This window comes from Phyllopteryx taeniolatus, chromosome 8, assembly GCF_024500385.1.
Source record: "Phyllopteryx taeniolatus isolate TA_2022b chromosome 8, UOR_Ptae_1.2, whole genome shotgun sequence".
Classification (NCBI taxonomy): domain Eukaryota; kingdom Metazoa; phylum Chordata; class Actinopteri; order Syngnathiformes; family Syngnathidae; genus Phyllopteryx; species Phyllopteryx taeniolatus.
The window spans coordinates 7,083,607-7,110,384 of NC_084509.1; the positions used below are offsets into that span (position 1 = coordinate 7,083,607).

Genomic DNA, 26,778 nt, shown 5'->3' on the forward strand with positions numbered 1-26,778 from the left:
GTGCTGGCCCATGGTGCTCTCCAAAAGGAAGAGCGGAAAACCACACATCACCACAAACAAAAGATATGGCACCAGGAATGCACCAGAATGTTACACATACTCTTTTGTAATTTTTAGAAAGAAGTGACGATTGCCACATTTGGGTACCGCCTCCGTTTTTGTACCACAAGTATGGAAACCTCCACACATTGCCCAAGGCCAAAATGTCCCCGGCAACAGCCAGAAGAAACTCCACCTTGCTTCCCCAGTGTCCTCACTCCTTAAGTGCATCTTGCCCTGGTTTTATGCCACATTTTTCACTCCACATTGCCTAAAAGCTTGACGTTAATTCTATCTCCCTTTCGGCCTCACACACCACACTGGCTGCCCAGGATTATTTTTTCTTCCTTGTCAAATAATGAACAACTGAACAAGCAGTTAATCAGTTCCAAGTAGAAATGTCAATTATCTCTAGCACATGTAAGTCATGGCTACATTTCTCCGTACTGTATATAGTACAGACTAAAACCTACAAACAGACTAAAACCCACAAAGATAATGCCTTCCATGGAAAGCGGCAGCATTAATTAAGGCATCGATTCAATTAGAGTGGAACCCACTATTTGAGGGAATAAAGTTTGCCTTTTTTAGTTTTGCCTTACTTAGTAATAGAAATTTCACCTGAAAGCCCAATATTGTTAACTTTTTGGGAGCAGTGTAATTGCAAAGGGAGGCACAATTCCATATTATTTTCTATTTTTATGTTTCATAATGGCCAGGTGTCCCAATACTTTTATACAATACAGTCAAGTGTTGCATTATTAAAGCGGCATAATCACGACCTTTGCACTACAGGTCAAAGAGCGTACCACAAGAGAGTAATAAAAGAATAAATTCAGTTTATTTAGCACATTTTTAATTACAGCCTTCTTTTTTTCATAATTCCTCCAGCAATATGCTAATGAGGAACAATGTTTGACCTGCGTAACATTAAGAAAGCAGCTCAGAGCACAGCAGAAGCAACATTAAGAAAGAGAAGTCAGTGGGCATGACAGGCCCACCTCCACTATATTCTGTCCTCGTGTCGCTCAGCTGCCTCTGCTGACCAGATGCAAGATGGCAACGTTTCATGTTTCCAGCAGTGTCCCACACCAGCAGCTCAGCCCGGGCCGAGCAGCAGCTGGACGTGTAGCTCCCCCACAGGGGCTCAGACGAGCCCAGCGCCCACTGGGATACGTTCAAGGGGGGGTCTCCCTCCACTAATGTGGCCTTGTGCTGGACATGCTGATCAGGATTAGCCTCGCCCAGTTTGTCTCCTGCGGGCGGTGGGAGTAAAGTCAAAGTGCCTTGTCCCTTCTGTAGTTGGAGAGCAGCCAGGCCGGAGCGCCCCCTGTCCGACACAACCAGTGATACGGTCCAAGTAGACTCATTGCAAGCAGGAGGACAGGAGGACTGCACTCGGGTGGCTGAGCAGGACGGAGGAGATATGTCGGGGTCCTGAAAGCAACATGAGTTCCCATATATCAGGAGGTTCTAAACTATATCCCAGGCGCCATTTGCGGCCCACCATCTATTTTACCATTTTAAAATGTGATTTCGCAAGGCCTGCAACGCTATTTAAAAAATAAATAAATAAATAAAGAGTGTGGGTGTCAAAAAAAGTTTGAGGGAGTTGCGACACTCACATATCCCATGGGTGCGACACCCCTGACCTTTACTACCACTTTTGTAGTGCTTTTAAAAGATACATACGCAAAGACACAACAACGTTTACCACAAAAATAGTAACAACAATTCTCTTCATATGGCTCTGTGAATAAAGTTGATTGTTTCAAAAGCAAAAAATATTTCTACTTGGTGTTAATTTCTGATTTGTGAAGATATCACATTAATGAACAAGTAACTGCTTTAAAAATGGTCATCTTAGGTGTTTCAGCTGCTTCTCAGTACAGGGGCAGCTCTATTCTAGTGGGACACAGGGATGCAGGGCACCCCAAAATCCTTAAAAATCCTAAACTATTTGCTTTATCCCCAGAAATCTGTGATGTAGGAGTTTTCCAAAATTACCATACTATTTGACCTATATATAATTGCTTGATGGACTTGATTTTAGAAAAATCAAAGTGGCCCTTGCATCCTTTGTTTTTTCAGTATGCAGCCCTCAGAGGTAAAGGTTTGGACAGCCTTGCAACTAGGGCTGTCACTATCTAATCTTTTTAGAATTCTATCGAGTACCATAATTTCTCATATATAATGTGCACCCATGTATAATACACACCCCCAAAGTTGACCTAAAAATTCTGGAAAACTCTTCTACCTATGTATAATGCATTTTTACAATGCATGATTTTGCTTCTACCCATATGATAAAAACATGAAGTATTATTTATATTTTGTTAGTTTTTTGCAAGGAATTATTCTGAAGTAAAGCACTTTATTTGAACACGTAATCCTTTTTTTAATTTACTTGCTCTTATTTTGAAATTCACAGCCCTATTTTATTTAGGAAATTAGAAAACACACAGTTGTGCCCATATATTTGATTACCCAGGCAGAATTTGTAAGATGGGTACAATTCCTAAACGAAAACATTTTATTTTAATGGGATTCAAATTAAATGGTCAAGCATTTCAGAAAAGCATTACCATTAAACACAACATAACCATAAAGAAATTAATGATGGTTGTTGTTCAGTCATCAGTCATATTAAAAAAAATATATAAAAATTCACAAATTCTGCCTGGGTATGTAAACTTATGAGCATAACTGTACATATATGCAGTCATACGTATCCCTGTCATATTGGAATGAAAGTGTAGGCGACACCTTTTATATAACCACTAGGTGGCGGTGGCATTTTGGAATGAAAGTTTACAGCTTTTTCATAACCACTAGGTGGTGGCATACATTTATAAAATGTGAAAGTTTTTTCCATTTGTCCCTATACCTATGTATAATGCGCACTAGTGACTTTTGAAAATTTTTGGGGGGGGGGCGGAAGCGCATTATACACGAGAAATGATGGTAATTGCAGCCTTCCCCCCTGCCCCGATTCCCCTTTTTATTTCTTTTTTTTAATACTACTAACATGCATTTTATTCTCATTTATGAGGGATGGACTTCTATCCTCAAACTACACATGTTGGTACTGTGTGTAAACTGTGCAGGATTTGTGAAAACAAAATCAGCCTTTGCTAAACGGTTGGCATTCACGGTTAGCATTAGCGCTTGTGATTACCATTTTAGGTTAAAAACGCTTACTACCATTCAGTTCACTCATACATCATGTTTAATGTATAGTACACATCTAATATTGTCTTCACTTACAGACGCTCCTCTGTCATTTTTGGCAATATTTTTCACTTGTCCATCAGTGCGTCTGTCTACCACAAAAGTACGTGCAGTAAACACGGACAGCGGCCAAATGGTTCCGGCTGACGCAAATTGGGTGCAGGCGGCGCAAATATGCTTTTATTAATATCTGTTATTGCCTCGATGCAGAAATTTTTGCGTTGGCCAATTTTTGTCGTCAATTTAGCCGAGTTAGCCGATTTCTTTCACAGCCCTTTTGCAATACATCATCTTCATACATGAGATAAAGGCTTGACGATCCAACACGATGAGATGATACTCACAGGTGGGACCACTGTCAGGTAGGCCACCGCGTAGTTTGTGTCTGCAGGGTCCAGAGCGTGCACTGACAACGTCAGGGTGACTGTCGCTCCAGCCTGAGCTGAGGTAGGCGTGTGAAGGCCCACCTGACTGTGGAAAAGTTTGTGGGCGGCAACGTGGAACCTGATGGGAAGAATGACAAACTGTTTTGAATTCAGGTATTATAGATCCATCAGTTTATTTTCTATAGTTCTGGTGAACTGGAGTCTATCCCAGCTGACTTTGGGTGAGAAGAGGGGTACACCGTGGAGTGGTTTCCAGCTAACAGAGGTGGGTAGTAACATTTACTCCATTACATTTAATTAAGTAACATTTTGGATAAATTGTACTTGTCAGAGTAGTTTGAATGCACCATACTTTTTACTTTTACTTGAGTATTTGTGAGCAGGAATTGATACTTTTAATCCGTTATAATGATTGACATGCTGCTCGCTACTTTTATTTAGCCATTATTGCGTGCGCAACCTATTTTTAGACTTCATCTTTGATTTACGCAGAGGGCGCCGTTGCGCCAATCCAACGTAATCACGAGTGTCATTTGACTCCAAATCACCCATCAGACTGCACACACAGGCTTCGCGTGCCAATCAAAGTGACTCATTTTGGAAGAAAAGAAAAACAGCCGTGGGAGTGTGTACTTTACAGATGCCGGAAAAACAACAACTTAATGATGCAGCGTAGTCTTGCCTCTGGCCAAATGTGGACATTTCAGCCCACTTCTAACCTGACAAAACACCTTGTGGTCACTTGCAGATGTTTCTATTGTTGTTTGGGCAGTACATCTGGCAACATTAACCCTATTTTAAGTCACTGTAAAACATGCTTCTTCGGGATACGTGTCATGCTCTCTCTCTCTCTCTCTCTCTCTTTCTCTCTCTCTCTCTCTCTCTCTCTCTCTCACTCACTCCCTTTCTCTCTCCCTCTCTCTCACTCTGTCTCTCTCACTCACTTTCTCTCGCTCTCTCTCTCGCATCTGCGCTTGCACACACACACACACACACAGACACTAGCAATAAGTCTGGTTAGCAAACAACTTCTTCATTCAGTCATTTAAGTGAATAAAGCGAATAATGTTTCTGCAGGGTTACATGCATGTGTTGTTTTTCTTGCATTTAAAAACTGAAATGGTGCCAGGTGTGTGTGGACTCACACAAATTATTAATTTTTATTTTATTTGATGATCATACTCTGATTTGTTTTTTTTAATCGGAAGTTACTCACCAGTTACTCTTGAGTAGTTTTTTCACTGAGTACTTTCTTACACAAGTAAATATATGGAAGACTACTTTTCTCTTTTAGTTAAGTTATAGTGTTCTAAAGTAAAGTAAATTAGTAGCTAGACTATAGCCTTGTCTAATAGAAAATGTGTTTTCCACCATCTTCTGGCACCTATGTCTGTGACTACTGAGAAATATTGGTGTACCGTATACAGCCCTCTTTGTGTTTCCTCTGTACAATTTCTCTCTGAAGAAGACACCTCTTAATGTTTTCTAGTTTTTATTATAGTAATATAGAAAATGGTGTAACGGAAAGTAGGCTTGGACTTTACGCCTACCGCCAACTTTTTCATGGGCTGCCCTTCCAACTCGAGTGGTGTACCTTTGAGTTCCTCTCGTATGGAGATATCCAGAATCATCCTCAGCTGTCAGACTGAAGACTCTGTCCGGGCCATGGTTCAGGATGTTGAAGTCCACCGTGGTGCTGTGACCAGGTACCAGAGGAGGGGCGGACAGAACCTGAAAACAAAGAGACAGCATAACAAGACTTAATAAGTTGCATGTGTGACTTACAACTTAGTCATACTAGATTGTCTCGAACAGGGTGGGCAAGTATGGCCAGTGGGCCACATACAGCCCACTCCATCCTGTATTCCAGCCCACCAAACACTTATGTTATCAATTATCCTGTAATTGTTGTTGCATTATTTATTGTAGCTTATTTTTTCATAAAAATTGGTTAGTTAAGATGCATTTATTCCTTTTTTAATTTTTTTTTTTCATCAAACAATTGGTTAATTTTCTTAACTTTGTTGTAAGTAATAGGATGACTAATATTGGTAAAATAAACAATTTTACATATATATTTGAGTTAAACAAAATATTGTATTAAATAATTCATTAATATAATTACATTATTTAGAAACAAAAATGGGGCTGGATTATTTTATTGAAATAAACAATTTTACATATATTGTGCATTTGATAATATGCATGTGCAGTATTATGTTCATTTTAATTCATTTAAATTACATTAATTACACATAATACATGTACTTTAACTTTTTTCTTTTGCCTTATCTATGAATGATGTGGCTCATTTGTCCCATTTTTAAAATCATCCCCCCCCCCCTCCCTGGTCTACATGTGGCCTTATGTCTCCTTGCTTACCTGAATCTGAACATGAGTAGGCTGCACCATTTCTGTGGCGACCCTCTCCAGCTTGTTCCCTCCACCATCTCTGCCCGTGAGGCGGACGCAGAAGGGGGCTCTGGGAATGGAGTCCACCCAGCCAATTAGATCCTCCGTGGTGTAGCTTGACGATGCAGAGAAGGAAGAGGAGGAGTTGAGCAACACCTTTTTGAGGCTCTCCCCTTCTGCTCCCAGCAGCATCACGTGACTGAAAGAGACCTTTTCGTCATGAGAAGACAGGCCAGTCACAGCCAACACCAGGAAGGCAGGGACACCTAAGGGATGACATACATAGGAGCTCATATGGCAAGCCTTTTGAGCATTTATTCCATATCCTTGATATCCAGTTTAAGGTCCATGTACTAGTATGCTCACTAGTAGGACAACACGTTACTGTCATGTGAGGCAAAATGTGCACTAGTTGACATGCACTACGAGTACTAATAGTGAAGCGCTAGATGTTAACTACTAGAATTATATACTGTAACTAACTAGTAGTACTAGTAGTGCACGTCAACTTGTGCCCACAGGGCCACATGGCGCAAACCATTTGAACATACATTTACTATCCAACTGGTGCGCAGAATTGTTTTATTAGTGAGAACAAAGAGATACTAGTTCATGGACCTATGGATACCAAGGATATATGTAGAATAATTGCTCAAATGGCTTTCCATAAACTCCCCACCAAATGAGAGTGCTACTAGTAATTAAAAATCATTAATCATTAAAAAAATTCCTCACCTGCCACAGGGCTGCCCTCTATTCTGGCCAATCCAGGGTGAGTCTCATTGGTCACAGTAGCAAAATAGTACAGGAAATCCACACTGCTATCAGCTGAGGGGATTAAAACAAACAGTCACCTTTGCCACAGTTTTAACGGATGTTCTTGTTATTTTTATCAGTAAATGTAGTACCTATTATGTTGAATGCAACATGTCCATCACCCGTGGCTTGCAGGTTCCACTGGCCCGGCCGAATAGGAGGCAGAAGGCGAAGACGGTACAGACCGTTGAAGGGCTCTAGTGAGGCCAGAGAGCCTTGCTCACTCAGAAGAGACTGAGTTCGGCCTGGGGAAAAAAGGTGCAAAACTTCCAAGGATTGTCTATAGCAGTGGTTCTCAAAATTTTACACCACTTACCACCTAAAAAATACTTAATTCTCCAAGTACTAAAATTAATGGCCACCATTAAAATATAATAGCATAGTAGGCCTTAAAGATTAAATGCAAATACATGTATTGAACTGTATGTTGCGGTGACTCTTTCGTGTAGCACTAGAGAGAGAGAGCGTACTAAGACCACACTTTGAAAATCACTGGATAGAGTTTACATGGCATTGTATGTAATGTTTCTCCTTTGGGTACCTGAAGGATCAATAAGGATGCACTGGCTCAGAAGACCAGTGATGTGTACGGTGACGTCTTTGACGGAGGTATCCACCCTGAAGGAGTGCGAGGACATCTGTTCCTGGTCTATCTCGACATGGAGGAGAGTCACCTGGTGAGGAGGAAACAATTCAACTTACTTGAAAGGGGACATACAGTATTATGGAAATGTGTTAGTACATCGGTTTGTTAGCTAGCAGGAACCTTCCTGGTTCATGGAGGATGATTTAAGATTACAAGACCGTACAATGTTTGATTCTAGAGCAGAGGGAATCGGATACTTGGGGACTCAGATGACTAAAAAGAGAACAAAAACTCAAAACGAAAGTGGCTGTGCTGAGCTGATCCATCAGTATAAAACCTAGGAGGCTACTTCCTGGTTAACAAACGATGACTTTTGGAAACAGGCAGGGTGAACCCTGGATTGGTCGCCAGCCAATCACAAGGCACATGTAGTAGACAAACCATTCACACTCACGTTCACAGTTTTCACACCAAAGAAAACCTCAAAATAGGTTTGAAATCGGTTATACAACCCCAATTCCAATGAAGTTGGGATGTTGCGTTAAACATAAATAAAAACAGAATACAATGATTTGCAAATCATGTTCAATCTATATTTAATTGAATAGACTGCAAAGACAAGATATTTAATGTTAAAACTGATAAACCTTATTGTTTTTAGCAAATAATCATTAACTCAGAATTTTATGGCTGCAACACGTTCCAAAAAAGCTGGGACAGGTGGCAAAAAAGACTGAGAAAGTTGAGGAATGCTCATCAAACACCTGTTTAGAACATCCCACAGGTGAACAGGCTAATTGGGAACAGGTGGGTGCCATGATTGGGTATAAAAGGAGCTTCCCTGAATTGCTCAGTCATTCACAAGCAAAGATGGGGCGAGGTTCACCTCTTTGTGAACGAGCGCGTGCGAAAATAGTCGAACAATTCAAGGTCAATGTTCCCTGACGTACAATTGCAAGGAATTTTGGTATTTCATCATCTACGTTCCATAATATCATCAAAAGGTTAAGAGAATCTGGAGAAATTACTGCATGTAAGCGGCAAGGCCGAAAGCCAACATTGAATGCCCGTGACCTTCGATCCCTCAGGCGGCACTGCATCAAAAACCAACATCAATGTGTAAAGGACACCACATGGGCTCAGGAACACTTCAGAAAACCAATGTCAGTAAATATAATTCGGCGCTACATCCGTAAAACTTTAAACTCTACTTTGCAAAGCAAAAGCCATTTATCAACAACACCGGCTTATCTGGGCCCGAGCTCATCTAAGATGGACTGATGCAAAGTGGAAAAGTGTTCTGTGGTCCGACGAGTCCACATTTCCAGTTGGTTTTGGAAATTGTGGACGTCTTGTCCTCCGGGCGAAAGAGGAAAAGAACCATCCGGACTGTTATGGACACAAAGTTCAAAAGCCAGCATCTGTGATGGTATGGGGCTGTGTTAGTGCCAATGGCATGGGTAACTTACACATCTGTAAAGGCATCATTAATGCTGAAAGGTACATACAGGTTTTGGAGAAACATCCAAGCAATGTCTTTTGCATGGACGCTGCTTATTTCAGCAAGACAATGCCAAACCACATTCTGCACGTGTTACAAAGGCGTGGCTTCGTAGTAAAAGAGTGCGGGTACTAGACTGGCCTGCCTGCATTCCAGACCTGTCTCCCATTGAAAATGTGTGGCGCATTATGAAGCGTAAAATACGACAACGGAGACCCCGGACTGTTGAACAGTTGAAGCTGTACATCAAGCAAGAATGGGAAAGAATTCCACCTAGAAAGCTTCAACAATTAGTGTCCTCAGTTCCCAAACATTTATTGAATGTTGTTAAAAGAAAAGGTGATGTAACACAGTGGCAAACATGACCCTGTCCCAGATTTTTTGGAACGTGTTGCAGCCATAAAATTCTAAGTTCATGATTATTTGCTAAAAACAATAACGTTTATCAGTTTGAACATTAAATATCTTGTCTTTGTAGTGTATTCAATTAATTATGGGTTGAACATGATTTGCAAATCATTGTATTCTGTTTTTATTTATGTTTAACACAACGGCCCAACTTCATTGGAATTGGGGTTGTACAAGCAGTCCATTCCATGATCCGCTCCAAGCACTTTTATCCAGCAGTGCCCGGGCAGAATGCAGATCCCATGTGATCACAACAACAGGTTGCTACGGTGCTAACATAGTAGCAAGGAGTAAGAGTGAATGTTGCTTAAGGTCATTCATTGACACACCAATTGAAGTTCACTGTAAAACTAAACACATAAAGTAATTACACCTATTGAATGTTCAAATACATCAGACTTCGTTTCTTTCACAAAAATCGCTAGCTCAAAGCTAACACACTGAACACAGTGAATGAAAAACACCATTGACGAGCTAACAAAAATTAGCACTGAACTCGCGGCACGTCAATCTCTCAAATTAATGACTATTGGTACACAATTGCTGTATAAACATATCCATCCATCCATCCATTCTCTACCGCTTATCCGGGTCGGGTCGCGGGGGCAGTAGCTTCAGCAGGGACGCCCAGACTACCCTCTCCTCAGCCACTTCATCCAGCTCTTCCGGGGGGATCCCGAGGCGTTCCCAGGCCAGCCGAAGGATGTAGTCTCTCCAGCGCGTCCTGGGTCGTCCCCGGGGTCTCCTCCCGGTGGGACATGCCCGGAACACCTCACCAGGGAGGCGTCCGGGAGGCATCCGAATCAGATGCCCCAGCCACCTCATCTGGCTCCTCTCAATGCGGAGGAGTAGCGGCTCTACTCTGAGATCCTCCCGGATGACCGAGCTTCTCACCCTATCTCTAAGGGAGAGCCCGGACACCCTGCGGAGGAAACTCATTTCGGCCGCTTGTATCCGGGATCTTGTTCTTTCGGTCACGACCCACAGCTCATGACCATAGGTGAGGGTAGGAACGAAGATCGACCGGTAAATTGAGAGCTTCGCCTTTCGGCTTAGCTCTTTCTTTACCACAACGGACCGATACAAAGTCCGCATCACTGCAGACGCTGCACCGATCCGCCTGTCGATCTCCCGTTCCATTCTTCCCTCACTCGTGAACAAGACCCCAAGATACTTGAATTCCTCCACTTGGGGCAGGATCTCATCCCCGACCTGGAGATGGCATGCCACCCTTTCCCGACTGAGGACCACGGTCTCAGATTTGGAGGTGCTGATTCTCATCCCAGCCGCTTCACACTCGGCTGCGAACTGCTCCAATGAGAGTTGGAGGTCACGGCTTGATGAAGCCAACAGAACCACATCATCTGCAAAAAGCAGAGATGCAATACTGAGGCCACCAAACCGGACCCCCTCTGCGCCTAGAAATTCTGTCCATAAAAGTTATGAACAGAATCGCCGACAAAGGGCAGCCTTGGCGGAGTCCAACCCTCACCGGGAACGAGTCCGACTTACTGCCGGATATGCGGACCAAACATATACAAACAGAAAATATAACAATACTCTCTGGCATATATTCTTCAAATCGAGTTATATTAACAATATTCGATGGTGACTTCTACTTTCTTTGTTACTGAAAGTGTGTATCTCATTGCGTGCACCACACTGTGGTCAAAACGTGCACAGCTGGAACAGTGATGGCAACAAGGCACACACACCGAGACATCTAAGCACCTCGAGCCTCACTACACGATTCCACGATTCCGCCACAATATTGTCAATAAAACTAAACCCCAGTTGCATCAAGAAGTTCAAGTGTATTCACATGTAGAGAAAGCAAATGCTGTTCCCACCATACTGACTTTATACAACCCATTGGTTAATAATGAATGGATCCGTTTTTCTCATACCTACTGTTGCTGACTATATTGTTCCCTGTTTGAGTAATATTACTTGATCAAGCCTTTTCTAACATTCCATACTACACAAAAAGTAGGTACGATTCTTGCTGATATCGGATTGGACCAATATAGGTATCGGCCAAAACTCAAGGCTGCAATATTGGTATCGGATCGGAAGTGAAAAAGGTGGATCGGGACATCCCGACCTGAAAAACATTCAAACTTAAGACAGGAAGGCCAGAGCCTAAATTCAAACCCTGAACCCCAAAACTGTACAGGAGACATGCAAAGCACTCATCACCGTGCTGGCCAAATCTTAATTCGAAAGATTTGTTGTCCAAATGTGAAGTTCATCGGACTTCTCCTGACTACCTTGTCTGCTGCTGTGTTGTCCTCCACTACAGAGGAGACACTGTGAATGTCAGAGTTGCTGGTGAATATCGTCAGTCCTCCAGAAAAGGACGACAGCGAAGAGTAGAGGGAGAAGCGATCAGGGGGCAAAGGTTCTCTGCTCCTCTTCCCTCTCCTTGTTCTCCTCCTCTCCCTCCTCCTTGCTTTGCTTTCTGTGGTGTAGTTGGGGTCCTCCGTCAGGAGAAATGTCACCTGGAACAATATCAGTTTGAGTGGCACTGACATTATCATCGTTAGTAGTAGTAGTAGTATCATTATTTAACCCCTTAAATCAAATCAATTCAAGCTTTATTTGTATAGCACCTTTCATATCCTTTATATCCTTTTTCACTCCACAACAATGCAACACAAAGTGCTACACACACAAAAACAAAAATGAAACAAACCACAGCAAAAAGACCTCCCCCTCCTACCCCCACACAAAGACACTGTTTTCTATGTTACTACCCTTTCAGCTTCTTCATGGCAATTTTTGATTCATGTGATTTGTCTAATATAAGCATCTTTTCAATGGATAAAAAAGATTTCATTAACATCAGTTTTTGTCATTTGTGTCCATTTATTATTTGAACTTTGTTTGTTTGCACTATTCTCAGATCCAACCTCAAAAATAGTTTTTAAAATTTTTTTATATAGATATTCTCAGTACCACCTTTTTTTCTTATGCTGTATTGCTAAACCAGTACAGTGCTACAGTCTTTCTACAGCCAGTAGAGGGAGCGCCTACTTTTTAAAATAAAATTACATTGTTCATTTGCTCCATTGAAGTGCGGTAATTAAGCCACTCATGGTAGGTTTCAAGGACTCGCGCTCGTGGTACGTGAAAGAATCACATCCTAAATACAGTTAAGCTGTATTGAAGTTCAATAAATTTGCATTTAATCTTAAATACAGTTTGTTTAAAAAATATATTTCGGTACAACTTTTATTATTTTTATGTGCAACACCTATTAATTGCATCATTATTTAAATTGTTGTTTTTTAAAATAATTTTTTAAAGAAAGCGAGCTGGACACAAATGTCCAGCATAAGTCCAGAGGGTTAAGTAACAGTCTTACTTTGCTCTGTTTAGCAAGTGCGAGGGCCTTCACCACATCAAACATGTGGGCGTCCTTGGGGGAGGCATCGGTGAACACAAAGATCTCAGACAGTGGTGGGCTGTGAGTGAGGGCCAACTGGAAACACGCAACAGTTAGTACACACACACACACACACACACATGCACACACACACACTACCTGAATGGCTGTCAAGCACATCTCTGGTTCATCTCCTCCTCCCAGTGCCATCAGGTTCTCCATGTGCTCCATAAACCGGTGCGGGTCATCGGTCTCATACACTGGACCGACTCCTGCACACAACAGTGGAAATGAATCTGTTCATTTAAGGTCCCGTATTTTGGCTATTAGACCTCCAAAGAGTGACTCGCTAGCATTGACTTGCAGGTAGTATAAAAGTGTTAATTTCATTTAAATTTTTAAATTGTTTAAATTGTTTTGTCATACTAGTGTCCGGAAAATTAATAAATTAATTCAATTAAAATGCATTCCACAAAAAAGTTGAATAAAGGTTGTACCTAAATGACTATTTAAAGACAAAATGTTCTTAAATTTAAATACAACTGAATTGTACTTAGGCAGTGTTCTTTCGTGTACCAACACCACACTTAGAGAATTACTGATCTATATTGTAGATTTTACAGTATGTATCTGACTGTGGGCGAGAGGTGATGTACACCCTGGAGTGGTCGCCAGCCAATCGCAGCGCACATATAGGCAAACAACCATTCACACTCAATTTCACACCTAAGAACAATTTAGAGTCTTCAAGTAATCTAACTTGCATGTTTTTGCAAAGTTGGAGAAAGCCACAGTACCCGCAAAAAAAACACGCAAGCATGAGGAGAACATGCAGACTCAGAGATTCTAACCCAGAACCTTAGAACTGTGAGGCAGAAGTTCACCACGACTGTACTGTGTTGCCCGCTTTGTAATTTAACATGCACAACTTTAGGGCAGCTATTCTGCTAATTACAGTTGTAAATGTATGTACACAGGTAATACACAGACCATTTGCGCGAGAAGAGAGGCAGGTAAGCAGTGAGGCAAAAGACAGAAGATGTGTTTTAATACGAAGGTGAATAAGGGCCACACAGACATTTTTGGGGGGAAAAGTTAAAATATCACAAGAGTAAAGTTATAATTTTGTTATAATTTTATGAGGGGAAGTGAAGGAATGATGTCAGAGAAGCAATTTGTTGAAGTTGAGTTTTGTGAAGGTGAACAAGTTGTAATTTAATAATAGTCTTTGTTATTGTGATACCTGTTTATGAAATAGTAACATCATCATCCAATCAATTGTTAAAAACAAATCTTGAAATGAAAAATGTGACTTTTATTATCCATCCACCAAGTTCATGATGAACTAGTGGTTAGCACACATGCCCCACAATTCTGAACTTCTGGGTTTGAATCTCAGCTCTGGCCTTTTAGTGTGGAGTTTACCAACTCTTCCCGTGGTTGCGTGGATTCTCTCAAGGTACTCCAGGGTCCTTCCACATTCCAAAATCATGCTAAATTGTCCATATGTATGAATGTCAGTGTGAATGCTTGTTTGTATGGCCCCTGTGATTGACTGTCGACCAGTCTAGGGTGTACCCCACTTCTCGACCAAAGTCAACTAGGATAGACTCCAGCTCACCCGTGGGACTAATGAGCATAAGTGCAATAGAAATGAAATGCATTATAATTTTTTCAGACCTGGATTTACCTGTACTTGACCTCTTTAAGATTCAAATGGGTACTGCACCTTGGTTTCAGAGTCTGGTGGAACAATCAATAGTTTGTCTAACTCTAACTCCTCAACAAGCCAAGTGGGCATGGCTAGCACACGAGTCAGTAGTTATTGTTATCTGTACTGTGGTTTTCCTGCTATGGAGTCCACCTACATGCTTGTCACTACAGTGTACTGTCCAAATTTTCTCACATCACAAACTAGCCGTGGGCACGTATTTCATTGGAAGACTTGATTGCCAGTTGTTTGCCTCAACATTTCCTCGTAGTTGATAACAAAGAACGGCTAATTACAGCCATAACTCTGTCGACTGTTTTCAAGTTGGATTGTTGCAGTCACTCTTTAGTTGCCTGGCAGCCTGCAGAGCTTTTGCTGCTTTCATTCTCACAGTGTCTATCTTGAGATTTCTCACAGTTTCCATGCTTCAGTTTTAGTCAAGCATTGTTAGCTCTGGCTGCAGTCATGAATATGTGTAAAATCTAAACTGTGAGTCCTTTATTGCATTGGTTTTCAACTGTTGTCACCTTGGGACTCGCATTTTTATTTTGTCGCTAAGTCTTGACCCACTTTTACATATGTTAGGAACAATAAAGAATGTATTGTTACAAAAAAATAGCCTTTCAAACCTAACTACTCATGTTAAAAGTTAACTACTCAAGTTTAAAGTGCCTTTCAGAGCACCTTAATGAGAAACTGAGGATGAAAATAACTGCATGTACAAAAAAAATTATATCTTGGCAATGATCTCTTCTTTTTAGGAAAGTACAACACCGATACCTTGTCTGTTTTGGAGAAAATGAAGGCTGCAGACCAAAGCAAATGTAACAGTTTTAACAGTCTGAATTATTATGCTATGAATTTTTACTACTTGTCTGCGCCCAAAATGGCTCCACGACCCACTTTTGGGTTGAGAATCACTGTTTTGTTGGCACCTGATTGAGAATGTGTTTGAACAACAAAATAGATGTAACAGTCAGTGTCAGATACTCTGTGGTTGGAAATTGAAAATATTCTGACACTAAAAGTTTGAAGAAGGTTGTGTGAAATTTGTGACAGAGTTCTGAGAAGATGTGCGAAGTCACTGATAGTCAGTCTTTGTGGTTGTGTAAGTTGCAAAAACACTTTGAGATATTATGGGTCAATTCTCCCAGCATTATTTTTGTGTGTGTACACTCACCAGGGTCATGGAAGGGTACCAGCAAGAAGCTTCCGGGTTGCTCAGGGAGGGCAGCTCGGTTCTGGATGATGGAGTGAGCCCGCAGTCGGGCTGCCGTGATTTCCTCAAACATGCTACCTGTGGTGTCCATGACGAAGACCAGAGCAGGTGCCTGCTTCACGCTGAAAAGTCTGTGGAGGCAGTTGACACATTTTCAAATTTCTGCGCACACAAAACATTTTCTCCTTTATTTAACTTACTCTTACTGAGAAGAAGAAACAAATTGTATATGTCGCAGGTTTTTGTTTAAGAGATAGCATTGAGCGACACGGTGGGCGACTGGTTAGAGCGTCAGCCTCACAGTTCTGAGGACTGGGGTTCAATCCCCGGCCCCGCCTGTGTGGAGCTTGCATGTTCTCCCCGTGCCTGCGTGGGTTTTCTCCGGGCACTCCGGTTTCCTCCCACATCCCAAAAACATGCATTAATTGGAGACTCTAAATTGCCCGTAGGCATGACTGTGAGTGCGAATGGTTGTTTGTTTGTTTGTTTGTGCCCTGCAATTGGCTGGCAACCAGTTCAGGGTGTACCCCGCCTCCTGCCCGATGATAGCTGGGATAGGCTCCAGCACGCCCGCGACCCTAGTGAGGAGAAGCGGCTCAGAAAATGGATGGATGGAGATAGCATTGAATCCTAAATTACGTAATGATAACAACTGAGGGCGGCACGGTGAGCGACCGGTTCGCATGTCTGCCTCACAGGTCTGAGGACCCAGGTTCAAATCCGGCCTCACCTGTGTGGAGTTTGTATGTTTTTACCGTGCCTGCGTGGGTTTTCTCCGGATACTCTGGTTTCCTCCCACATTCCGAAAACATGCATAGTAGGTTAATTGAAGACTCTAAATTGCCCGTAGGTGTGAATGTGAGTGTGAATGGTTGTTTGTTTGTATGTGCCCTGCGGTCGGCTGGCAACCAGTTCAAGGTGTACCCCGCCTCTCGCCCGAAGATAGCTGGGATAGGCTCCAGCACACCCGTGGCCCTAGTGAGGATAAGTGGTTCAGAAAATGGATGGATGTATGGTTGTCTGTAAAGACAAAAGGCACCTGAAGAAGGTCTTGTGCCCCACTGTGTCCCTGAGGTCTCTCAGTACACTCAGCGTTGCTTCAGAGGCCAGCGTGGCCGCTTCCACGTGGAGGAAATGATGAGGGGAGAAGAGAGGTGATGTACTGTCTTTGTTGATGCCCCCTTTGGCCGCCATAGAGCGGCTGCTGTCCAGCATACCTCCATGACTGCATTTGCCTAACCAACAAAAGGTACATGTATGTCCAAAAAAGATCTTTTTTTTTAACCTATACTAATCACAACTGGGGGGTACCAGGTCACCTTAGTGGTTAACATGCCTTTCTTATAGTTCTGAAATCCTGGGTTCGAATCACGGCTCAGTGATTGTTCTCACTGCGTGGGTTTTCTCCGGGTATTGCGGCTTCCTCCCACATTCAAAAAATATGCCTCTTATGTAAATTGAAGACTCTAAATCAGTGGTGTCAAACTCATTTTTGTCGCGCTCCACATTGCTGGTACGGTTTCCCTCAGCGGTGCCATTACTGTGTGCTGTACTAATCTATTATTTGTACTGATTATATGTGGACCCCAGGAAGATTAGCAAAACTGCTACGGCACAAGCTAAAGGGGATGTCGGCAGCAGCTGCTGCTTGAGACAGTCATTAATTTTGTCACCCTACAACACCAAAAATAGTCAAAATCCAAAGTAATTTAGCATATCATTGTCAGCACTTGCTGAAATTGCAGTCATAAAGTGACTTTGAGTTCGTAACTATGACGATTGCCGCCAGCTAACTAAGTTCGCTGGCTTTAAGCAACAAACAATGGCGGCGTGCGCTTGAGCCATCTCATTTTCCGGGTCACAGAGAGCAAGCGCATCGTCAGATTTACTTCAAACGTCACAGAAAACAAGAATAATAATATTGACTCACATCAATATAGTTTTCTATTGTGTCCGAATCTTACAAACGTGTGATTTTCGAAGCCGAAAACACTTTTTGCAGTCAGATTTGACAGATTATTTTTAACTGTCCATCAAAACTGAGAATGTCAATATTTCTTTATTTTACCTTTAATTTTATTTCTATTTATTTTCTTTATTTTCATTATTTTTGATTTTTCTTTGTTTGAATTCAGCTTTTATTTATGATTGTGTGCCCAATGTTGTGGCCAGTGAGTATGTTGCAATTTGAGTCATTAATGACCTTTTGCTCTTATTATTGTTTCATGTTTTTAAATGCTATCTTACAATAGGTTAAGTTTTAGTATTGCTAATAGACACACATTGGTGTTGCTCAGCTGTTTATAAGAGGCAGAAATACATGTTTTACTACTTTTTGGGTACTAACAAATATGCAGTGTTAGTTTTACTTGCATACCTTCAGGTTTTGGAGGGAAAGTGCTGAAGTAGCCGGTTGTGAGCAGCTGGGAGTCCGCCTGTGTGCTTGTCAGTCTTGGGAGGAGGTTGTTTCGACAGGTGGCGCTAAAGCACTCCATACAAGTAGGGGTGTCACCTGTGGAGAGGACAAATAGTGAATAAAGATTGGCACACTGACAAATAGTGAATAAAGATTGGCACACTGAAGGGAATGTTTTCCATCATCATCTTAGCCCCCAGTCACTCTTCATGATGCACACAGCTCTACGTATTGCATTCAGTTCTCTAAGGGTCATTGAATGTACAAAAAAATTATCCAACTATACAAATGATTATTATTATTATGAGAGCTATTATTAATAGAAAGAGAAAATTAGCTGGTAAATAGATACATTTAAATTTTCCTTAAAAATACACAGTTGATCCAAAAATACATACACAGGCACGTACACAGCCACGTACATGGACATTTTGGGGGGGCAGGTGTTGAAGTATAAAAAAGGGCACCTTTTGCCAAAATTATTCGTACTTTTAAGGGAAAAAAACTAGTATATATTGATCTTATGTTTATTTCTGTTAACACAATCAACACAGACAAACACCTATTAACAAAGGAGGTGAAGAGAAGCTATGGTCGATATTAAAAAGTCTACACATCCTTGTTTAAACAGCAGGTTTTTGTGGGACTCTTTTTTTTATTCACAATGAGTTCAAAAAATTGAGAGGGGAAGTAAAAATAAACAACTTCGATAATGTGGTCGCACAAGTGCACGCACCCTCTTATAATGGGGACGTGGCAATGTTCAGAATTAAGCAATCACGTTCAAACTCGTAAAATGGGAGTCAGCACACACCTGGTAACATTTAAAGTGCCTCTGATTAACCCCAAATAAATTGTACAATTCTCCATGGACTCAAATAAATTACTCTCAAATATCAAAATCTTTGGGTGGAATTGATGACAAAGAGCGTAGTTTAAAAAAAAAAGACTTTTAATAACTTTTTTCCTCCAGGTCATAAGGGCAGGTGCCTGAGCACCATTTAGGGTCTATGTGTGCACGTGGCTGTGCACATACATATTACGCATTCATGTTACCTTCTTTGAACTATGTACAAGTACGGAATGATCTCGTCTTACCAGCTTAATTATTCCTTAGTGAAATAAAAACATTGTTTAAGGGGTGTTGCAAAGTTAACCAAATTTTCCCAGCAAGAGAAAAATAGTTCGATTCTATGCTATTATTTTATCCATTTTGTAAATGTTCATAGTTACTTTATGTCCATCGACCCCTTTAGCGTCGAGCTTTCTTGTGTTAGCCATTTCCTGTTAAGGGCAACAAGAGGTTGACTAATTGTTTGTCTCCCTTGGACTAGTTCTGAGGGAGCTATCCAAAAAGTGGAGATATTTTTATGTGGAGATATTTGACATTTAAAGATGTATCGTAATGCCTTTTGTGTATTGCTTTCCAGTAGTCTTTAATGACATTTTGCGTGTGTTTAACTTTGTTCGCCTCTTCTAAATGCTTTTTTGCTGACGATCCATGACCCTTGAGCTACTTAAGCAAGCGTTTAAGTCATCCTTCGCTTGAATGCATTCCAGAAAGACCAAACATGAGGTGTTGAACCACTTTAAAGATAATGGTGTATGTACTGTATAATGTAAGTCTGCATTACCTTCAGCTACAGGGACGGCCGGCTCGTCTGGCTGTAACAGGTGGTGGTAAATGGAGCGCTGACCCATCTCCACCCAGTTACTGTGACTGTAGAAGTCCTGGTGTTTAAAAAAAAAAAAAGACCAAAAAAAAAAAACAAACATCTCTATCTTTTCAATCGTTCAATCGATTTTGTGTACCTGCAGGGAGTGAAATAGCCGTCCCAAGCTTTGAAGAGCACTTTGATGCTCATTGGCCCGCACTGACAGCAGAGTATGAGCCCAGAACCTCCGCAGCATTGCCGCAGCGCTGTCAACACGCTCGGAATCAAAGTGGTATACGGGGTCGGACCTAGTGGTGCTCAGGAAGTCCATTTCTGCATTGGAGTGAACCACCTCGCCCACGGCCCTCCAGAAGCCTCGCCCTAGTCTGGTCTGCAAAGGAGGACAAATATAAAACCCAATGTGAAAGTATTTTTTATCATAATTACCATAAATGTTACAGCGCACCTTTTCCTCAGCATGGTACCCCTGGTGTTGTTGCAGAGTGTCAAGGGTGACATTGAGGATGGCTTGCTCAGTGATGTACTGGTGCGTGTACGAGTCCCAGGACAGCGTCAACACCCGTGACCAAAAGTTGGGGAGGAAGCACGTGCACGGTGACGCCAAGAGGAGAAGGTAAGCAAACATAAACCAGTGTACACTCCTCTTATTATGTTTCCGATTTCTTCTTTTTCTTCTCTGTGACATGACGGTTTATATGAAGGGGTTGCTATGTCACATCCTACCTGCAAGAAAATCATAATTAAGTTATAATATGTCAGTATTCATTTGAATGACTGTTAGATGAGGACAGCTATTCCTGTGTCTTGGCTGTATATTATGCTCCCTCTGGTTTAATCACAAATAAAGAAAGAAATACATAAATATAGTAAATAAAGTATCTAATGGTTTTACTTAAAAATAATATACAGCGGCTGAAATAAGTATTTAACACGTCACCATTTTTCTCACTAAATATATTTCCAAAGGTGCAATTGACATGAAAATTTCACCAGATGTTGGGAACAACCCAAGTAATCCATACATACAAAGAAAGTAGAAAAAATTATATCAGAAATTAAGTTATGTGTAATAATGTGAAATGACACGGGAAAAGTATTGAACACGCCAAGTGGCATTTATTTAATACTTTGTACAAAAGCCTTTGTTTGCAATGACAGGTTCAAGATGCCTTCTGTATGGAGAAACTAGTCGCATGCATTCCTCTGGTGTGATGTTGGCCCATTCTTCCACACAAGCAGTCTTCAAATCTTGAAGGTTCCGTGGGCTTCTTTTATGGATGTTGAATTTCAATTCTTTCCATAAAGTTTTGATTGGATTCAAGTCAGGTGATTGGCTGGGCCATTCTAGCATCTTTTTTTTTTTTCTTTGAAACCAATGAAGAGTTTCCTTGGCAGTATGTTTTGGATCAATATCCTGCTGAAATGTCCACCCTCGTTTCATTTTCATCATCCTCGTAGATGGCAGCAAATTTTTGTCAAGAATGTCTTGGTACATTTGCCCATTCATCCTTCCTTCAATAATGTTAAGTTTACCAATACCATTTTTGCACCTCCCTTTCTTCATGTGTTCAATACTTTTTCCCTGTGTCATTGCACATAATTACACACAACTTAACTTCTGATTTTATTTGTTCTATTTTCTTTGTATGTATGGATTACTTGGGTTGTTCCCAACATCTGGTGAAAATTTTATGTTAATTGCACTTTCGGAAAAATATTTAGTGAGAAAAATGGTGACGTGTTAAATACTTATTTCAGCCGCTGTAAATGCTGTAAATAAAATGGTACATTTGTATTCATTTGAAGGGTTAGTTCATGCTCACAGTTACGGTTGACATTTTGACTATGCACGTCCCATATTTAGGCTCCTTTTGGTTTAGTTTTTGCCATAAAATAAAATGAATTAAAATAAAATAAAAATTAATTTACTTTGGATTCAAAATAAATTGTTTTTTTGGTGATGAATAAATAACTAATGAGTCATGTTTTTATTCTTTAAAATGGCTGTTAGATATTGACAGATCTTCCCGTGTCCGGGTTGTAGATTACGTTAATTTCGATTATAGCAACAACAAAAAAAACATGAATTCAAATGATTTTTTTAAATTATTAATAGCGAAATAAATACTGTAAATATTGAATATGTCTGTCCTGTATTTATGCTTCCTTCGGCTCTGTTTTAAAATAAACTAAAATTAATTAAAATAAAATAATTTACATGAAAAAAGAAGAATTGTTCTTTTGTGATGAATGAAGAAATAAACGTTTGTCCTGTGTGGCTATTAGACACAGTTAAAACTATGCACTTTTCATATTTAGGAAACATCAAGTTACATGTTTGAAATTATTAATTTTAAAAATGCAACTACTGTACATTACATACATTAACAAATTGTTGTAATAGTCTTTCTTTTGCTCAATGCACTATAAGAATGTTTACGGTGCAAAACAATATAACAAATTGTAAAATACTTTTGCATTTCAGAACACAAATCAACAAAAGTCAAAACAAATTTACATTTTAGAAAAACAATTAACAAACGCTGAAATAATTTTACATTTCAGAAAACAAATTAACCAAAGCCCAAACAAATTTGCATTTCAGAAAACAAATTAACAAAAGTTTAAATAAATGTATATTTCAGAAAAGAAATTAACAAAACACAAAACAAATTTACATTTCAGAAAACAAATTAACAAGAGTCAAAACAAATTATAAGTGACACAAACCGGAAAGGGAATGTACGATATAAAAGATTGACGTGTTATCTTTCTTGGCAAGACGTGCCCGGCTTCAACGTGATTGGCTCCTGCATCGCGGAAGGGTAGGCTACGCAGATATAACGAGGTGACCATCCCAAATATGTATCGCATTTGCACCAAATAAAAAAAAATAAAAAAGAAATTTGTTATGGTTAGGTGTAGGACTAGGGTTGGCGTTAAAGCAGTATAGAAGAGGTTAAAATTGGGATTATGGCGGGTTAGGGTTTAGGCAGCCTCACACCGAGCGACGCCGCTGAACCCGACTGAACTATGGCGCAGTGTGCGTGGTTTGGCAACTGTTTCCATGACTGGGCGATCGGTCGGCCACTGGTTTTGCAGTGATTAAAAACGTGAATTGTCATTGCACGGTGTCTTCACGTCACAGTTTGCATTCAATCAAAAGGCACAGAAGCTTTCCCTCACGGTGAAAATACATTTCCGGGTTTGTGAGCCGTACCGCCGCGTCGCCTCGGCTCAAGCCATATACAGTAAGTGAGGCGGCGTTAATGTTTCCCACTAACCCAAACCGACCCTAATCTTAATCCATTCTAAACCACTTTAAATCCCAAACCTAGCGCTAAACCTCCATCCATCCATTTTCTTCACCGCTTATCCTCACTAGGGTCGCGGGTTGCTGGAGCCTATCCCAGCTATCTTCGGGCGGGAGGCGGGGTACACCCTGAACCGGTAGCCAGCCAATCGCAGAGCCCTAAGCCTAACCATAACAAACTTCTTTGTTTTGTTTTTTTATTTTGTACAAATGTGATACATGTTTGGGATCTTGTTACATCTGCATAGCCTGCCCTTACCGGGACGCAGGAGCCAATTATGTTGCAGTGGGGCGTGTCCTGCCAAGAAACTACATACGTGGGAACCCTAACAATCTGTGGTATGTTCCCTTTCCCGTTTGTGTCACTTGTAATATGTTTTGGCATTTGTTAATTAGTTTTGTATTTTGTTAATTTGTTTTCTGAAATGTAAATTTCTTTCGTGTTTTGTTAATTTGTTTTCTGAAATGCCTTGCGATTGGCTGGTGACTGGGTCAGTGTACCCCGCCTCCCGCGCGAAGATAGCTGGGATAGGCTCCAGCAGCCCGTGACCCTAGTGAGGATAAGCAGTAAAGAAAATGGATGGATGTTTTCGGAAATGTAAGTGTTTTGGCTTTTGCTCATTTGTTTTCTGAAATGTAAATTTGTTTTGTGTTTTGTTAATTTCCATCCATCCATCCATTTTCTGAGCCGCTTCTCCTCTCTAGGGTCGCGAGCGTGCTGGAGCCTATCCCAGCTGTCATCGGGCAGGAGGCGGGGTACACCCTGAACTGTTTGCCAGCCAATCGCAGGGCACATAGGAACAAACAACCATTCGTACTCACAGTCATGCCTACGGGCAATTTAGAGAACATGCAAACTCCACACAGGCGGGGCCGGGGATTGAACCCGGGTCCTCAGAACTGTGAGGCTGACGCTCTAACCAGTCGGCCACCGTGCCGCCGTTTTGTTAATTTGTTTTCTGAAATGTAAATTTGTTTCACCTTTTGTTCATTTGTTTTCTGAAATGTGTCGCACAATTTGTTATATTGTTTTGCACTTCCCAGCCACCGTAGAATGTGCTTAAAAAACAAATTGTCACGTGTATGTACAGTAAATGTTAACAGTGTTGTTGTAACATCTTATTACTGTATATTATTGCGCAACACAGTAAGAATAAATGAATGAATAAATTGTGAATTAAAGCCCCCAATCATAGTGATGTCCCAGTTCTGTGATGTGTCACCCACTCCTGAAAACACCCCCCACACCCACAAAAAAAGAAGAAAAAAGAAAAGAAAAAAAAGAAACCCTCCTCTTTCACTTTTCGCAGCTTGGTCTCCACTGAGGAACTCATTGTTCTCTGTCATCTTTATTCCAATACAATACTTTTGTTCTCGTGATTTGTGCATTCACAAGGGCTCAGGCCTAAACAAAGCATGGTGCCCCACCCCCCCCCCCCCCCCCCCACACACACACACACACACACACAGACAAAAACACCCTTGGCACTCTCCACGCTGCAAATCTGTTTCAACTGATTTGTGTGGACACTCATTGCACTCCAGCTACAGGTATCTTGAAATTAAAATAGTTCCTTCTTTTCAACAATTGCGTGCATAGAGTATGTATAATAGAAAACCACCAAATTCACTTTCTCTTTTTTTTTTTTTTTTTTTTGTCCTGTTCGGCTGCTAGGTCAAGCAGAATGGAAAATCTGTATTCCTTTTATGCCGAAACAGTTTTACTGTGTCACAGTGGAGTTTTTAAGCTTCCGCTCTGGTATTATAATTGAGGTTTATTGAGAATCGGACTTGATCAGTCAAACAGAACAAAGTTTCTAGACGGAAGAAAGAAACAAAGACAAAAGACAAAGCAATAATTGTAAACAGGATGAGTGAAGTAAATCATTACATTATCTACAACAATGAAACGTTAAATATGAGTGTTGCATGGGGCTGTAGTGCTACACCCTGTGAGGGAAGGACAGGACAAGATAGAACAGGACAAGGACAGGAGAAGAAGCATGTAGGACCAGGGTCGTGACCCCGGCTGTACAACTGAAGTGTGGTGGCATTCATTATGTAAATTATAAAAGTGTACAGGACGAGAGCATAAGTGAGGGGATACACAAGCGATTTGCATATTCATGAGTTATTTGTTGCAGTAAGGGGTGTGTGGCTGCGGATACAAGCAAGTGAATTGATACCATTTTGCATGCACAAAGACTGACAGAAGTGTCCTGTAATTGCTGTGGCCCACCAAATTCACTTTCTCGATCATCACTGTGCAATAATGCATGCATTCTAATAGTGATAATAGTGTAATAGGCTAATAGTGTTACACCCCTATAACAACATTAAAGTTCATAATAAGTTGAAGGCAAATTAAGTAAAAACTGCTCACCTCACTCTGTGTTCTTCTGCTTGACAGGTCATCTTCACACTTGCAGAAAAGTCACAATCATACAATGTACACCACAAACGTACGTGGATATGACAACATAGACCTACACCACAAGGTGACAATTCCCACGACAAGCATTTGTACAAAATGTAGATGTATCTATATCCTGCTCCCCAGGAAATAAAATAACAGCGGAGATATCAGGTCCCAAGAAGTGCCTTGTAGGGTTCAGATTAGAATCCGCTTGATGCTGAGTGGTTGTGAGCGTGTTTCTTGGGACATCTCGTCATAGCCCCCCTACGGCCCTGTGTGCCCCTCCTTGCCCCCCTCATTAATGCACGGTGCATTGATTCCCCACAATAGGGCCGCATATATTAGCGTCCATAGGCCTTCCCCAACCACCACCCCCCCGTCCGCCATCTATCACTCGCCCTTTTTCCTCACCACAGTTGATCACAATTACAAACAGCACAGCTCCTTCCTGTCTCCGTGGTTGCCGCCACTTTTAATGGCCGTTCCAAGCTATCACTGGGGAGACTGTTGAACATCAGATAGTTGGAGCCAGTATCATAAAAAAAAAGATTTGTCTATTTTTTTCACTTGTTGTTTTCCTTGTGGTGGCATTGGTCTTGAAGAGGTTCACATACTAGACTTTAGTGGATCTTACATAGCATCAATACACATGGAGTACAAATGATGGAACAAAAAATTGGTACAGTAAACCTTGTGTGAGTAATTGACGCTGCCGACCCAAAACACTAACACTTACATACTGTTCATTTTCCATGCACACATATGTTTTGCATCAATTTTGACCGAGGCCAAGAATAGCCTTATAAATGTCTAAACTGGATGTAAAAATTACACATCCCTATTCAAATGGCAAGTTTTTGTGATATAAAAACATGAGACCAAGGTAAACCAAGGTTGATAAAAATAAACTCAGATAATGTGTTTGCACAAGTGTGCACACCCTTTTATGACTGGGATGTGGCTGTTTAGAATTAACCAGTCACTTTCAAACTCATGTTAAATGGGAGTCAGCACACACCTGCAACCATTTAAAGTTTCATACCATTTATTTTCTTAAAATCATTGATGTCCTTTTATCGGTTTGCAAGATAATTTGGGTTGGGAATGCCCAGGATGCCCTTTTTCAAGCTATTATAGATGGTTTTAAATGCCTGGCAGATGAGCTGGCCGGATTTCTCAATATTTTATATGTAAATGAGCTTTTTTCTGATTGGATCACTGTTCTCCTTAATGGAAAACAGCTTTGCTCTGATTGGTAGT

At 41.0% G+C, this 26,778-nt stretch overlaps 1 protein-coding gene across 5 annotated transcripts; it reads right to left on the reverse strand.

Annotated features, from left to right (window-relative positions):
* Positions 1-861: 861 nt before the first annotated feature.
* Positions 862-25,734, reverse strand: vwa7 (von Willebrand factor A domain containing 7). Of its 5 annotated transcripts, XM_061783312.1 has the most exons (17): positions 25,486-25,734; positions 20,235-20,512; positions 19,926-20,159; positions 19,748-19,844; positions 18,075-18,209; positions 16,737-16,932; positions 15,659-15,828; positions 12,927-13,039; positions 12,747-12,863; positions 11,650-11,880; positions 7,426-7,558; positions 6,977-7,129; positions 6,804-6,896; positions 6,039-6,334; positions 5,251-5,387; positions 3,615-3,774; positions 862-1,476 (listed from the first exon to the last, which is right to left on the reverse strand). In XM_061783312.1, the coding sequence occupies exons 2-17, from the start codon at positions 20,472-20,474 to the stop codon at positions 970-972; spliced, it is 3,012 nt and encodes a 1,003-aa protein (XP_061639296.1). In that variant the 5' UTR covers positions 20,475-20,512; positions 25,486-25,734; the 3' UTR covers positions 862-969. The 5 variants fall into 5 exon arrangements, with proteins under 5 accessions (XP_061639296.1, XP_061639295.1, XP_061639294.1 ...); XM_061783311.1 differs by having other exon boundaries at positions 19,926-20,508; XM_061783310.1 differs by having other exon boundaries at positions 19,926-20,512.
* Between the last annotated feature and the right edge of the window lie 1,044 nt (positions 25,735-26,778).